Source organism: Bison bison, unplaced genomic scaffold, assembly GCF_000754665.1.
Source record: "Bison bison bison isolate TAMUID 2011002044 unplaced genomic scaffold, Bison_UMD1.0 scf7180017864263, whole genome shotgun sequence".
NCBI lineage: Eukaryota > Metazoa > Chordata > Mammalia > Artiodactyla > Bovidae > Bison > Bison bison.
In genome coordinates this window covers 4,104,278-4,120,002 of record NW_011494835.1, presented here as the reverse complement: position 1 = coordinate 4,120,002, position 15,725 = coordinate 4,104,278, and the positions used below count along the sequence as shown (strand labels likewise).

General features: G+C 36.8%; 1 protein-coding gene across 1 annotated transcript in view; it reads left to right on the top strand.

The window, feature by feature from the left end:
- CISD2 (CDGSH iron sulfur domain 2) overlaps window positions 1-13,052 on the top strand; it is a 13,335-nt gene extending 283 nt beyond the window's left edge. Inside the window, 3 exon segments of the mRNA XM_010848272.1 lie at window positions 4,617-4,649; window positions 10,250-10,489; window positions 11,959-13,052. Coding sequence (XP_010846574.1) covers window positions 4,617-4,649; window positions 10,250-10,489; window positions 11,959-12,048 — 363 coding nt within the window. The 3' untranslated portion in view covers window positions 12,049-13,052.
- The last annotated feature ends 2,673 nt before the right edge of the window (window positions 13,053-15,725 follow it).

Sequence of the window (15,725 nt, the reverse complement as noted above, 5' to 3'; positions counted from 1 at the left end):
CACAGGTAATCCTGGCCTTCAGCCAGTCCCCATCCTTGCAGGCTTCTCCACGCGGAGGGTGGGGGCGGGCATCTGAAAGTCCTTCGGCCGAGGGGCGGGGCGGAGCCTGGCGGGTGGCGCGTGACCTGGGATCCCACTCCAGTATTCTCGCCTGGATAATCCCGTGGACAGAGGAGACTGGTGAGCTACAATCCGTGGTTTCGCAAGGAGTCGGACAGGACTGAGCACAGCACCCCCACTGCCACTCTCACTGCAGTCGCGGAGTAGGTGGGCACGCGCCGGCACTGCATCCTCAGAGTGTGTGTGAGGCCACATCCTGGGACTTGGCGGCCCCCTGAGCTTATCTTCGTGTCTGTCTGCAGTGTCCTTCCGTGTTGAGAGACCAGGTTTTTGCAGAGAAGGTGCTGAGTTGGGAACAGGCCCATTTTTTTCATCTCCGTCGCTCCCTGCAAGGTTGCTGGTTTATTTTAAAGTAGGAAAAGTCGTTATCCAAGGCTCAAAGGCTCTGTGTATCAGGCCGTCCCAGCTCTTGGCTGAGTTTGACCCACATAGTGTGGGTGTGTCTGTGTGAGAGAGAAACACACATACACATGTATTTGGTGGTTTTATTTACTAACAAAATTAGACAATTCCAGTTCCATGGGGGAGTGTCAACCTGTCATGGGGTCATTTGAGGTCATCACCATAACTATGGGCCTGGAAGCAATTTAGTTTACTTGAGTTGGAGGAAAGATACTTTTGCTGGCATGACAGACCAAAAATTAGAAAGTGAAATTTACTGATGACATGTAACATTTGCATTTAAGTTCCCTCCTTTACAAAATACAACCCACAGCGCGGGATTTCATATCTAAAAGATGAACATTTCCCGAATGCTGCCAAAACTTGGAAGATATTGTTGGGTTCTGAGCTTTACAATGCAAGTGACATATGGGTAAACCAGACTCAGGGACTGATTAGGATGATGGTGGGGGAGGAGGGAGGGGAAGCCGGTTATTGATAAAGCAAACATTGAACTCATATGTTCTGACTGATTACCAGGGAATGTAAGCATGAATTAAGATAATTTTGAGGTAAATAGGGCTGCTTCTGGAGCAGTTTAGACATCTATGGTAGCTGACTTAAAACGCAGTATTTGGAAGGCTGACAGGTAGAAGAAAAATAAGATGTATTTTGTGTAGACCAGAAGACAACTAGGGCCAAGTTAGTGATTGTTATTTGAACATGGGTTTTAGTTGCATGTTAAAGGAATTCTTTTTTTTTTTTTTTTTTAATTAGAGAATGCTTTACCTTAATAGGGTGCTGTGAGAGCTATCCCCTCTCAGAGATTTAAAAAAAACAAAAGGCGGTGTCTGGTGGTGGATAGGTAAGATGTGGTAAACTAGGTCTAAATCTAGTCTAAATCTAGAGATTCTTTAAATAATAATCACAGACATTTGGTTTGTTGACAAATGGATTGTGAAAATTTAACATTTTTAGGTGTTAAAAGGTTTGACAGAAAGCATGTAATTGAATAGAAAGAGTGGTAACTGAGTGAAAGTGAAAGTGAAGTCGCTCTGTCGTGTCCGACTCTTTGCGACCCCATGGACTGCAGCCTACCAGGCTCCTCCGTCCATGGGATTTTCCAGGCAAGAGTACTGGAGTGGGGTGCCTTCTCCAAGGGATCTTCCCGACCCAGGGATTGAACCCAGGTCTCCCGCATTGAGGGCAGACGCTTTACTGTCTGAACCACCAGGTAACTGAGTAATAAACACTAAAAAAAATCTATACATAAGGAGAAACATAAAAGTAACATAAGATGAAAATGCTTGCAGATCAAGAGTTTGTAAACATCTTAGTCCTCTTTTGATTTTACTATTTTATTCTGATGGATTACAGCAATTATGTAAAATTTTGACTTTTTCTCCCCTTTTTTTACATCACAGTAGGCCTAACCATCGGAGAAGGCAATGGCACCCCACTCCAGTACTCTTGCCTGGAAAATCCCATGGACGGAGGAGCCTGGTAGGCTGTAGTCCATGGGGTCGCTAAGAGTCCGACACGACTGAGCAACTTCACTTTCACTTTTCACTTTCATGCATTGGAGAAGGAAATGGCAACCCACTCCAGTGTTCTTGCCTGGAGAATCCCAGGGACAGGGGAGCCTGGTGGGTTGCCGTCTCTGGGGTCGCGCAGAGTTGGACACGACTGAAGCGACTTAGCAGCAGCAGCAGGCCTAACCATTTCCCTGCAGCTGGAAGTTTTGAATGTTTTTAATATATATATTTTATTCTTAATGTTCAGTGGGTAAGTAGCCCTATACCAATTATTTTTTCTCTCTTTAAATTACAGCTTTAAATGTATTCATTAAAAGGTAATAATACATCAAAAAGATACAATCATTTTGTGACATTTGTTCCCAGTTGCCAACTTACTTTCTTAATAATTTGTGTAAATTAACTGATGAGTTTTTAGCAGTCAAGAAAGAAAAAAAATCCCCTTACTCCCATGCCAACCTGTGCATGCTAAGTCAACTCTTTGCCACCCTATGGACTGTAGCCTGCCAGGCTTCTCTGTCCGTGGGATTCTCCAGGCAAGAGTGGGTTGCCATTTCCTTCTCCAGGGGATCTTTCCAACTCAGGGATCAAACCCAGGTCTCCTGCAGCTCCTGCACTGCAGGTAAGGTAGATTCTTTACCCTGAGCCACCAGGGTGAACCCAGTTTAACCTTAATTATGTGTGTTGATTCTGAATGTGGCTGGTTTTATATTAAAGTTTTCCATAAATAGAGTGTAGATGAAGGAGACTGGAAGGTATGATATTTGACTTAATGACTAGAAGACTTTCAAACTTTTTTTTTCCCTCTCAAGAAATTCTGTCAACGAATATTTAATTCCTATTAAGGCATTAAGGAAACTCAACCTAAACCTTTTCCCTCTTGAATAAATAATATATAGTAGTTTCTTCTTTGACGCTCTTAAATACTTAATGTGAAGAATGATTCTCAGAAATAATGACAACTCTGATAAATATCTTTATAGTGCGTATTTAACCTGTCGCATTACAGTGTGTCTACATTTTAGTTCTCATTGTAATGTCCATTTGTTTAGGAAATGATGTTTGTAATAATTACAAAAAATGAGACAGTCTGCTTTGCACTGGACAATGATAATATGACAGTTGCAGAATCTATTGTGGAGCACTATGGAAGAAAAACTTCAAAGACCAACTTCCTCTCTGAGCTGCGTCTCTTGATTAGATTGTATTAGCTAATGACATTTGGATGTCTTGAATGAACTACTTTTAGAATCCATCTTAGACCTTTTTCTGGTTGAAATAAAAACCTGGAAGATAACTTTTCAAAATAAATTGTTTAAAATGTCTACCAGATCAAAAATATTTTCATTTCTTCTCTATGATAATTAGAGCAAAAAAAAAGTTACAGTTCACATTATTGTTGCCTGTTTTTCCTTCCCTATTTGGATCCAGTGGTGTTTTAAAGCAATTGACTCTCTCATGATGACTCTGCATTCTTAGTAAACACTTGGAGATCCTTCATTACTGTACAGTATTTATAGACAGCCCTTACCTGTCAAGACAACTTTGTCAAAAACCTGTCTTTGTTTAGGTTACATTGTTAACAGTGAGGCTTTTAAGGTAAATTAGTATAATTCCCCCTTTGAAAGTATATTGTATTCAAATATATTAACCTTTAAAAAAGCTTTCCCTGTCATACAACCTTTTAAAATAGAATAACAAAAAGCTTCCCATTCAAAAGTCAAAAAAGTTTACTTCTAGATTGAAAAGCTAGTTGTGAAACTGAATATAGTAGTTCTTCCCCACTTAAAAAGCTAGTTTCTTTGAAATGTAATGGTTTTACTCTTACAGCTATGAATCCTTGGACTGTAATATTTTTCCCAGAGTAACACAAATATGTCAGAGCTGACACTTTCAAGAGGATTAACTCTAGAAAGTACCAGTTTTGAGCAAAGAATTAAAGAAGTAGAACAGAATTGAAAACATATATCCACAGAAAGACTTATACAAGCATATTCATAGCAGCCTTATTCATAATAATCCCAAGTTGGAAGCAGCCCAGGTACCCACCATCAGGAGAGTGGATACACAAATTACGGTGTATTCATGGAATGGAGTACTGATTAGTAATAAAAATCTACTGCATGAATCTCAAAAATTTTATAGAAAGCCTTTGTCTGTAGGAATCAGTGGTGAGGAAATAGACTGAAGGCGGCTGTGTGCTGTGCTTAGTTGCTCAGTTGTGTCTGACCCTTTGTGACCCCATGGACTGTAGCCTGCCAGGCTCCTCTGTCCATGGGGATTCTCCAGGCAAGAATACTGGAGTGGGTTGCCATTTCCTCTTCCAGGGGATCTTCCCAACCCAGGGATCAAACCCAGGTCTCCCGCATGGTGGGTGAATTCTTTACTGAGCCACAAGGGAAGCCCAAGAAAACTTGAGTAGAGTGGGTAGCCTACTCACTCCTTCTCCAGGGGAACTTCCCAACCCAGAAATTGAACTGGGGTTTCCAGCTGAGCTACCCCAGAAGCCTAGACCCACTCCAGTATTCTTGCCTGGAGAATCCCATGAACAGAGGAGCCTGGCAAGCTACAGTCCATAAGGTCCCGAAGAGTTGGACATGACTGAAGCAACTAGTTGGGATCAAATGCTTATGTCTCCTGCATTGGCAGGCGGGTTCTTTACCACTAGCACCACTTTGGAAGCCCCTCAGTGGAGGCTGAACAGTATCTTTAGTTGTCACAGCTCAGAGCTAAACACCTGAGATCTGTTTGTTTTATTGTATGTAAATTTACCTTTTTTTTTTTTTTTAAGAAATGGAACAAAAGATGAATTTTCTTAATAGGAAAGTGTAATAAATGATTAAGTTCAAGCTAAAGAGTTGCATTTATTAACATGTAAATAATAAAGTTTATTTTTAAAAGATTAAAGAATTTTATTTCAGAAAACTTATTTTTGAGACTTTGGGAAAATATTTACATACTGTAAGTTGTAAAAGTTTTTTCCCCTTTTTAAAGAAAAAAAAAGTTTTTTCCCCTCTTCCAAGGTAGACCAACTAAACTTAAAAGTCAGTGTAATTAAAAAGCTTTTATGAAGAACAATTTTGATGTCATTTAAAACATTTTCTTCCATGTAACCACTCTGCAATTTAGAATTCCTCGTGTCATCAAGTATTTGTTGAGCACTTACTGTGGGACAGGCAATGTTCTAGATACTGGGACACTGTTCTGTTTATAGCAGTGAGTGGAAAAATTGATTATTAATTTCATTTTATTGGCCCTTTGGTCCTAAGTAGTCTTTACATGGTAATAGTAAAGCCATCCATTAAAAATATTTTATTTTCATGTTTCTATAGTTCAGAAGTGAAGTCATTTCTTATGTTTTACCCATGTTGATACATTAGAAAACATTAGAAAATATTTATGAAATTATCAGCAATCAAGTTACCAGTGTTATTTTTATGGGATCATTATATGCAACCTTTTGAAAAGTAAGAAAAAACAGAGCAAAATAGAAATGAACAGTGTTACCAATTCTTGACTGGTGGGATTACAAGTTATTTTATTTTTTATACTTTTTAAAAATTTTCAGATTTTATAAATTAAATGCTATTTCTGGTAATCCTTAAACATTTTTAGAATGTACTGTACAAAATACACATTAAACCTAACAATTAGTGGGTAGTAGATTTCCCTTTACAGACCTAATATATCTGCTGTAGCTCAATATATATTAAACAGGTTCATAAGAAATAGCCAATCTTAAATTTTTTTTAAAAATTTCTTGTTTATTCTGTATTTCATATTTACCAAAAGTCAGCTCTAACATATAATTTAAATGATTTAATTGAGCTTTATAGGCTGTATTATTTTCCTGTATAATTTTTCCTGTACTTAAATTGAAGTTTGTCATCTTTAAAAGTAAATTTTCCCACATAAGACTGTTGTATAAATTATTTTGTTGTAGGAAATAATAGTACCTTTCATCACTGTATTCCTACGATGTTTTACTGAGGAATTAAGTGTTGAAAGAAGAAAATTTTCTGAAGTAAATTTTAAAACAGCATTCTGTTTATTCCCTGAGATTTGTAGGTTAAGATAGGGAATGTTAAACTTAAGAATCTAAGTTGAGGTTATCATCTTTACATGTTCATTCTCTTAACTTTTTGACTTTGATTTACTCAACCTCTTGAGACTTTTAAATTTCGTAGTATACATAATAATACTTAATGTTATACTACATTCAAAAACATTTATTGAATAAGTACTGGTTCAAAATACTGTACTGGATGTTGGGGCCAATAACAGTCTAAGACATTTATTGCCTGATCTGTAAGATAAGTGTAAATAAATAATTACAGTACAATGTGAGTGAGAAAGGGACTGACATTTACACTCTAGATGTCATTTATTCGTTCATTAAGTCACTTAAATTCATTCATTCGTTAAGTCACTCATAAAACATTTCTGAGGTTCTACTTTGTGCCAGGAAGTGGAGCTCCTTTTCCTGTAGGATTATGGAGGAATCAACTTTGTAAACTTTGTATGATAAAAGAAAATGAGGAAAAGGGGCTTGAAAGCAGAGGAAGGAGCGATTGATTTGCTTTGTGAAATTGAGAAAGATTTCCCTGGTGGCTCAGATGGTAAAGCATCTGTCTACAATGCAGGAGACCTGGGTTCCATCCCTGGGTTGGGAAGATCCCCTGGAAAAGCAAATAGCAATCCACTCCAGTACTATTGCCTGGAAAATCCCATGGATAGAGGAGCCTCATAGGCTACAGTCCGTGGGGTCTCGAAGAGTCGGACAGGACCGAGCAACTTCACTTTCATTTTCTGCAGGAAGCAGTATTTGACCCTAGTTTTAAAGGATCCACATAAATGAGTCAGGTAGACCACAAGTAGAAAGGCACGGCAGACAGAAGGAGTCCCTCATGCAAAGGACACAGGAAACCTGCCACTAGGTAATCAGTAGCTTTGGCTGGCTCTAAGTACAAGAGGGATGGGATATTTGTGGGTGTTGACACTGTCAAAGTAGCCTTCCCATGTCATAGACATGGTACTTTGTGGAAACTTGGTCTACAGCAGCACCATCCAAAAGCCTTTTTGTGATGTTGGAAATGTTTTCCGTGCTATCAAACATAGTAGCCACTAGCCACACATATGGAGAAGGCAATGGCACCCCACTCCAGTTCTCTTGCCTGGAAAATCCCAGGGATGGGGGAGCCTGGAAGGCTGCCGTCTATGGGGTTGCACAGAGTCAGACACGACTGAAGTGACTTAGCATAGCATAGCATAGCCACACATAATAGCCCTGGCGCTATTAAAATGTGACTAGTGTGTCTCAGAAACTAAATTATGAATTCTACTTAATTTTATTTAAATAGCCACATGTATTAGTCATGTTTTTTATGTTCTATTTTTTATGATAATTGGACATCTTGGGGACCTTGCTGGCCAGGGAGGTTTGCCCACTCCCCGGACTAGCTGATGCCAAAAGATAGTAAACTACTTGCTTGTGAGCATATTTTTGATATGCAAACCAACCAATCCCAAGCCTACACTCCAAACACCTTTATCTAACTCTCACTTACCAAGCAGTATTCACCCTGCCCTAAATCACCCAAAGCCAGATATGAGACAGTTAGGGACTACCTCTCTAGCCCAAAGCCCACTGAAATTATTCAGGCCAATACTAAACTGTTCACTGTGCTTTACCTTGCCTTTTCTGTAAACCACAATAAAGGCTTGTGCCCTTTTCTCTCACCTTGCTCCTGACCAAGCCTCATACTTACCTATATGGTCATGGGTGGCCTGTTGTGCTCCCTCCTCTTGTGAATTGTAAGTAAACTTTTCTTTCAAGGCAGTTGTATCCATGTCTGTCGTCTTACCATATCTGATTATAACAAAATCCTGGGTGCAAACAAAACAGTGTGGCTAGTGGTTACGGTCTTGGATAGCAAAGATCTATAAATAGACCCTTTACCCCAGGAAACAGTTCTTTGTCATTTTCAGAATGTTAATTCACTCAGAGTGTTTCTGTGGAGTGTCTGCACTTTTGTTAAGAGACTAGAACAGATCAGCCTGACTGGCAAGATCTTACCCTTACAGAATTTCATTCTGGTGACTGAAAGATTATATCCCCAAAGATTTCTGCCATGTAGTATTGTCAGGTTGAGTCGGCAAAATGTTTTTTCATAATCTTAATAAAAACTACCATTCACTTTTACCTTCTCTGTGCCAGGCAGTCTTATAGGTGCTGCACATATGTAAATAGGTTGTTTCATCTAGAGCTCATAACAAACCTTTGGCATGGTGTTATATCAAAAATAGCTTCGTTTTGGAAGAGTTAGTATTAAGCCAGCCTTTTAATAGTTGAATAGTAAGAACAGTTATCTCTGGAGAGTAGTTTTACTGAGAGAAGAACAGATAAAATTTTGGCTCTGTTGAATTTCATTCATAGTGACTGAGAATAGGCTTTGTACTTACTCTCCTGGGCTAAACCTGCTTAAGCTCCAGTTTACCCACATGGAAAATGGGAATAATAATGGTGCCTACTAAATTCAGTTAACACAATGTTAACTGAGGTATTATAGTTGCACTCTTAGCATAATCTGTTCATTTATTATTAACAGTTATTAGCATGCCTTAGCATATGACCTTCAATTTTTCTTTTTCTCCATTAAGCTACAGTGCTTATTAGCAAGGTGTCAGGTTAGCACTCAGTGAATGATGACAAGTGATAACTCTTAAGGTCAGAAGAGATTCCCTATGGAACCCAGCAGAGGCAGTGTACTAGCCAACATTTGATAAATGCATGCTGAAATATAAATATTTTGCCTCCTTGGTGTGTCTCTCGCTGCAGACATAGAGAACATTTCATTTATGTCACTTATATTTCCTATCCCCCAAAACAGTGCTGAGTACAAGAGGCTTTAATGAATACTTATGAAGTAAGATGTATCTAATAATGAGATTATTTAGTATGTGAAAATTTCACCTAGCTCTTTAAAACAGCTTTTACACAACACAACATTTAGGTTTTTCTATAGGAATCACACTATGCCTTACCAAAAAATGTAAATTAAAGCACTGAAGACATATTCTGTCTGAAATTATAAATCAGTGGTAAATAGTTTACAGGAAATTCTGTTGTATGATTTTAGACATGGTGGAAATGTTTTCTAAACATATAAAATTGAGTTTTATTTATAATTATGGTGATTGTAATTCCTGAAATAAAACTAAACACAAATATACTTAGGATAATGAGATAGGGTATTGGATAGAGGGTTTATTTCTGAAAACTTTGTTTTCCAGTTTCAAAAGTCTCAAGGCAGTCCACAAATAAAATGAAGTGGTCCTAGGTACTGGTTCCTTGATATTTATTCACAGTTTTACAGATAAGGTAAGAAATTAGAGTGAGAAGTAAAGAATTAGCTGAAGGGTGAGACATGCTATTTAAGTTCTTTAAAAAATTTTTTTTAGTTCTAATGAGGTGGATGAAACTGGAGCCTATTATACAGAGTGAAGTAAGCCAGAAAGAAAAACACCAATACAGTATACTAACGCATATATATGGAATTTAGAAAGATGGTAACAATAACCCTGTATACGAGACAGCAGAAGAGACACTGATGTATAGAACAGTCTTTTGGACTCTGTGGGAGAGGGAGAGGGTGGGATGATTTGGGAGAATGGCATTGAAATATGTATAATATCATATATGAAACGAGTCGCCAGTCCAGGTTCGATGCACGATACTGGATGCTTGGGGCTGGTGCACTGGGACGACCCAGAGGGATGGTATGGGGAGGAAGGAGGGAGGAGGGTTCAGGATGGGGAACACATATATTCCTGTGACAGATTCATTTTGATATATGGCAAAACCAATACAATATTGTAAAGTTAAATAAAATTTTTTAAAAAATTCACAAAAAAAATAAAAAATAAAAAATAAATTTTTTTAAACTGGAAAAAAAATTTATTTACAGTAGGTCCTTTTTGGGGGGGGATCAATGAAAGTTTATTAATTTATCATTAGCAATTGGAATAAGCAGTTATTTGGTACTTATATGCAACAGGTATTGACCTAGGTAATTTACATGTATTATTTAATTTTAAAATATTTATGTTTCATTTTTAACTAGACTACAGTAGCTCTTTGTTGGTCACAGCATAGCAGTCTGTACATGTCAGCCCCAAACTCCCAGTCCATCCCTATTTGAGTCCTTTTTCAGACTCTTAACAAATCTGTAATTTTAGTTTCAGAATGGCTTCGGTTGTTGCCTTTCCTTGGCGTACTCGCACTACTTGGCTACCTTGCGGTTCGTCCATTCCTCCCGAAGAAAAAGCAACAGAAGGATAGCTTGATTAATCTTAAAATACAAAAGGAAAATCCCAAAGTGGTGAATGAGATAAACATCGAAGATTTGTGCCTTACTAAAGCAGCTTATTGTAGGTGTTGGCGTTCTAAGACGGTAAGATGTCCATTTACACGTACACTAAAATTTTGTGCAGTTAACATGGTTTTGCTTCTTAAATCCCTGGTTTTGAGGTTCTGTGAGATGAGAGAATTTTCCATAGTATTCAGCACTGAAAATCTGTTATAAATTAAAGTTTGCCTCTTCTGATCAATATACTCCTACATTAGGAAAGTTAGAGCAGCACGGAAACTTAATTGAGCAAGTTACTTAATCCTTAATCTCTGTCAGTTTTTTTTAATCTGATAATATCACAGAAATTTTTGAGGATTTAGTGAGATGATGTATGTATAGTACAGTGCCTTCTGTGTAGTATGAGCTAGTGAATGGCAGCTGTAATTATGGATAATTTTGAATATGGAAATTAAAAAGGAATTTGGTAGATGCAACTAGATTATCATATGATGTGAATTAAGTCAGACAGAAAAATACCATATAATATCATATATGGAATCTAAAATAAGACACAGATGAACCTACTTATGAAACAGAGAATCAAGGCAGAGAACAGACTGGTGATTGCCAAGGGGGTGGGAGGTGAAGAAGGGTGGAGTGCGAGGTGAGGGTTAGCAGATAAAGATTTTATATATAGAATGGATAAACAACAAGGTCCTACTGTACAGCACAGAAAACTATTCAGTATCCTATGATAAACCGTAATGGAAAATAATATTTTTTAAAAAAAGTATATATGTGTATAACTGAATCACTTTGCTATACAGCAGTATTTTCGACAATTTGTAAATCAATTATATTTCAATTAAGAACAAATAAATAGACAAGGAGGAGGAGTTTGGAATGATACATTGTAAGTAGTTGATGAGATCTGTTTTCTTCTGCTACTTTGGTCATAGGCTATTTGAGACTTGAAGAACAATAATGTTCATCATAACATCATTTATAATAACAAAATCTTAGAAACAATCTAGATATCTGATAATAGAGGAATGATTACAGTATGGTATAATACAAGAGTGCACATAGTAAATAGAGGAAAAAAGATACCAAATTGTTAATTATTACTTATGAGTAAGTTTTTAAAAATATATTTTATAATGTTTTTTAAAGTATTATAGTGTGCATAAGTTTTATAGTGAGAAAACATGAACGAATTTAATTTGAATTTAAATTACATCCTTTAAAAATTTAAAATAATTGAAAAGGTGAGCTCAGAGTTAGAGCTGTATAAAAAATAGGAGCTTATTTTGATCTCCCTTTAAGACTATCATATTGACTTGTATGGAATCATCCAAAGCTTTTAAAATCTGCCAAATAATGAAATACTTAAATGTTAGGTTTGCCATAGTATTGGAAGGTAGTTAGCTATAGAATATATCTGTTGCTCAGAAAAGCTATCTGTTTTTTTTTCTCCCAAAGTAATGGACTTTCTTTATAAGAGCATGTCAAAAATATTTCTACTTACTGACTCATTTGAAAAATAACATCTGCAATTTTTTCCTTTCTAGTTTCCTGCCTGTGATGGTTCACATAATAAACACAATGAATTGACAGGAGATAATGTGGGTCCACTAATACTGAAGAAGAAAGAAGTGTAATAGTAATGAATTAGGATGGAATTCAATTCTGTGCTGTAAAAAGTTAGAACAATATTTTTGCATTCTTTGTTTATAGAAGATCTTTCAAATGGTGGTCTTAATTATTGCTACTGGTTGAATAATTATTTCTGCCAATTTATTTTCTTTTTACACTACTGTTTATATTTGATACTTTGTATATTCAAGCAGTCTTTATATAGAAATTAAATGACAGTTCTTTCATTCTGACTTCAAAGAATTAATGTATCTTCCTACAAAAAAAATCAACATTTTTAATTTTAATTGAGAAGGTTTTGGCAATGAGGGCAAAGCTGTTTGAACATCAATATTTTCAACGGAATCTATACTTTATAAATGTCTGCCTCCACTATTAAATATGTATATAGTTAGTACCCTTCTGTTTTGATCATTTGCAGTGATTTTTTTCCCCTTCCATATTTCATTCTTTTTAGGTCAGTAAGAAAAATATTGCTGTCAGAATTGCTTGAGTTTTCAAAGAGAAAAACTCTTTGCTTTTAAAATATTGTTCTCTGTAAATGTGAATACCCGAATTTCAGAAAAAACAGGAACTGGGTATAAAGTTTCAACCAGGAACAATTATTTACATTATAAAAGACTTGTTTATAAAAGGTTTGTTTGTGTCTGTTTACATGTCTTGTGTGTGTGTATGTCAGAGCCGTCTGACTCCGTGACAAAGTCGGGTAGGATGGCAAGACTACTTAGAGCTAAACTCATGAGCTGCTGCAATTTGAAGGTCAGTTAAAAATAAAGTAAATCTGGTACGGCTGGATCCCTTTGCTGTTCACCTGAAATTATTACAACATTGTTAATTGGCTGAACCCCAATATGAAATAGTTTCAAAAAATCTGAATTTATAGTAATATGATAATAGTTCATTGTTCAAAATTGTATCTGTATAAACATTTTCCTCTTCATTACAGTGTAAACCAGTAAAACAAAATACAAAATGTGTGCAAAATAAACTTATTGGAGAATCTTTAAAACTTTCGTAGTTTTTTTAGCCTGAGTCAATTTAATTTCATATTACAATTCTTATATTAATAGCTATCAGTCAGTCCACTGTGCTTTCTTTATATATGAAGACGGTTCAGGAGGCAGTCATACTTAATTCTTCCAATAATCATCAAAGCTAATAGTTACTGTGTACTTATGTAACAACACTGCACTAAGCATGATACCTGGATCTTTATGAAGAGTTTATCACATTTAATATCAAAGCTTCTGTCGATTTAGGTGATCTTGAGTTTCTGGTGAACAACAGCAGGAATTTTTAAGTTAGGGTTAGAAATGTAGGTATGGTTTTGAGAAGTTTTACAAGGTGTATGTACAAAATTGTTGCTCTTTCTTCTGCTGTGAGTAGGAAGAAATACGACATTGCTCTCACTTTTGGTATTTTTTCCCTAAGACCTTTTTCTTAACACCCTTCTGAGGTTTCAACTGTCAGATTAACCAGTTATTTTTCCACAGTTGATCACAAGACTTGGGGAAAACGCTCCTCACTGAGACTCTGCATAGCCTGGTCCATAATGCTTTTCTTGAAAACTGTTCACTGCAGATCAGAGCAACATGGTTTTGTACATGTTCTAGTAGTTGTCATTCTTAGATCTTACAAGAGAAGGTCAAATTTTCTCCAAATGTGGAGACTAGAATGAAACTACCAATGTTAAAATTGTTAGGTAGGAAGATTTTAAAAAATTGAACTTTTTTCATCTCATAAAAGGTAATTCTAATACTCCAAAAATAAGGTTACACTCTCGAATAAGATTTTTTTCCTCCCCACATTTTCTGTTGTTAAAATTCGTTAAAGAAAGAAACAGTCATTTCTTTTCTAGGCCATTTCTTTCTTTAACCAATTTTAACAATTGAAAATGTGGAGAAGAAAAAAAAAGAAGGTAATACTCTTGAGTACGGTTTTTTCCTCCCTACATTTGCACCCAAATATTTTCCCACATATGCAACTCCTTCAGAAGCCCTGGGCTGGTAGTAAGCTGTTATTTTAATTACTTCTTTACATAAGCAGTGTTACCAGTTGCTATCATTTCCTCTTGTAAGTTCACAGAATTCTATCATGTCTGTCTTAAAAAATTGACATCTAATTGAAATCTAATTACATGTAAATTGATACAATGGAGGATACCTTAGCTCTTGAAATACATATCTTGGGTTCCTAGAACATTCTAGAAACAGCCATATTGTTACTGTCACATTATAATCATTTTGAGGACTACTGCTCCTTACCCAGGAAACCAGTCAGTCATTGCCTTACTCAGACGTGAGCACCACCATTACATAAATAAGTATCCAAAACTGTTGAGCAGGACTTGAGGTATTAGTGATTCATTCTTACAGGTGATTAAGTAAGTTACATTATGAAAAGCACATTACAATTCAGTTTTGAGTTCAATGTTTCATATGATGATTCATTAAATTGCTTTTGTATTTTGTAACCTAATTTGTTAATAAGTTTATGGCAAGCTAATTAAGCCAGCTGCTGATCTATATAGTTCTGTCTTCCTTACTGTAATCCTACAGTCTTGCATTAGAAACATGCTATTACCTTGCAAAGAGAGTTTTAAATTTTTTTAAACAGGGTTCTTAAATTATGATAGGTATTTTATTTACTACTTACCAGAAACATCTAACTGCCTTTACTTGTTTAGAATTCAGTTGTGGAGCATCACCAACCCTGAGGAGATCAGGAGAGCTCTTACTAGGCTTATAGACTTTGTTTAGAAGTGCTCACAGATCCCCGACTTCAGCGTCTGCCTGTTCTTGTGCTGTCCTAAGTCACTCAGTCGTGTCTGACTCTTTGCAGCTCCATGGACTGTAGCCCACCAGGCTCCTCTGTCCATGGGATTCTCCTGGCAAGAATACTGGAGTGGGTTGCCATGCCTTCCTCCAGGGGATCTTCTGGATCCAGGTATCAAACTCACATTTCCCATGCTGGCAGGCAGGTTCTTTATCACTAGCGCCACCTGGGAAGCCCTGGCTTGTTATTACTTCACCTCTAATTCTAACAAGTTTATTTATCTGATTTCTGCTCCTGAACAAATCACAAGTATCGACAGGGTCCTTCTAGAGTCAGGTAAATAATGTGACAGCTGACAGCAGGGGAGGGAACCAAAAAATAAATTTAATGTGAACAGTAAAAGTGTAGCAACTTGAGAAAACTTAAAGTAGGGTCCTCCACAACACAGTGCCTAAGAGCATCACTGTGGTCCAATTACACAAGTGATGTTTAATGATGGATTTGTATCAAGATGGTGGTGTCATCTGCATATCTGAGGTTACTGATATTTCTCCTGGCAATCTTGATTCCAGCTTGTGCTTCCTCCAGAACAGTGTTTCTCATGATGTACTCTGCATATAAGTTAAATAAGCAGGGTGACAATATACAGCCTTGACGTACTCCTTTTCCTATTTGGAACCAGTCTGTTGTTCCGTGTCCAGTTCTAACTGTTGCTTCCTGACCTGCATACAGATTTCTCAGGAGGCAGATCAGGTGGTCTGGTATTCCCATCTCTTGAAGAATTTTCCAGTTTGTTGTGATCCACACAGTCAAAGGCTTTGGCATAGTCAATAAAGCAGAAATAGATGTTTTTCTGGAACTCGCTTGCTTTTTCCACGATCCAGCGGATGTTGGCAACTGGGGAAAC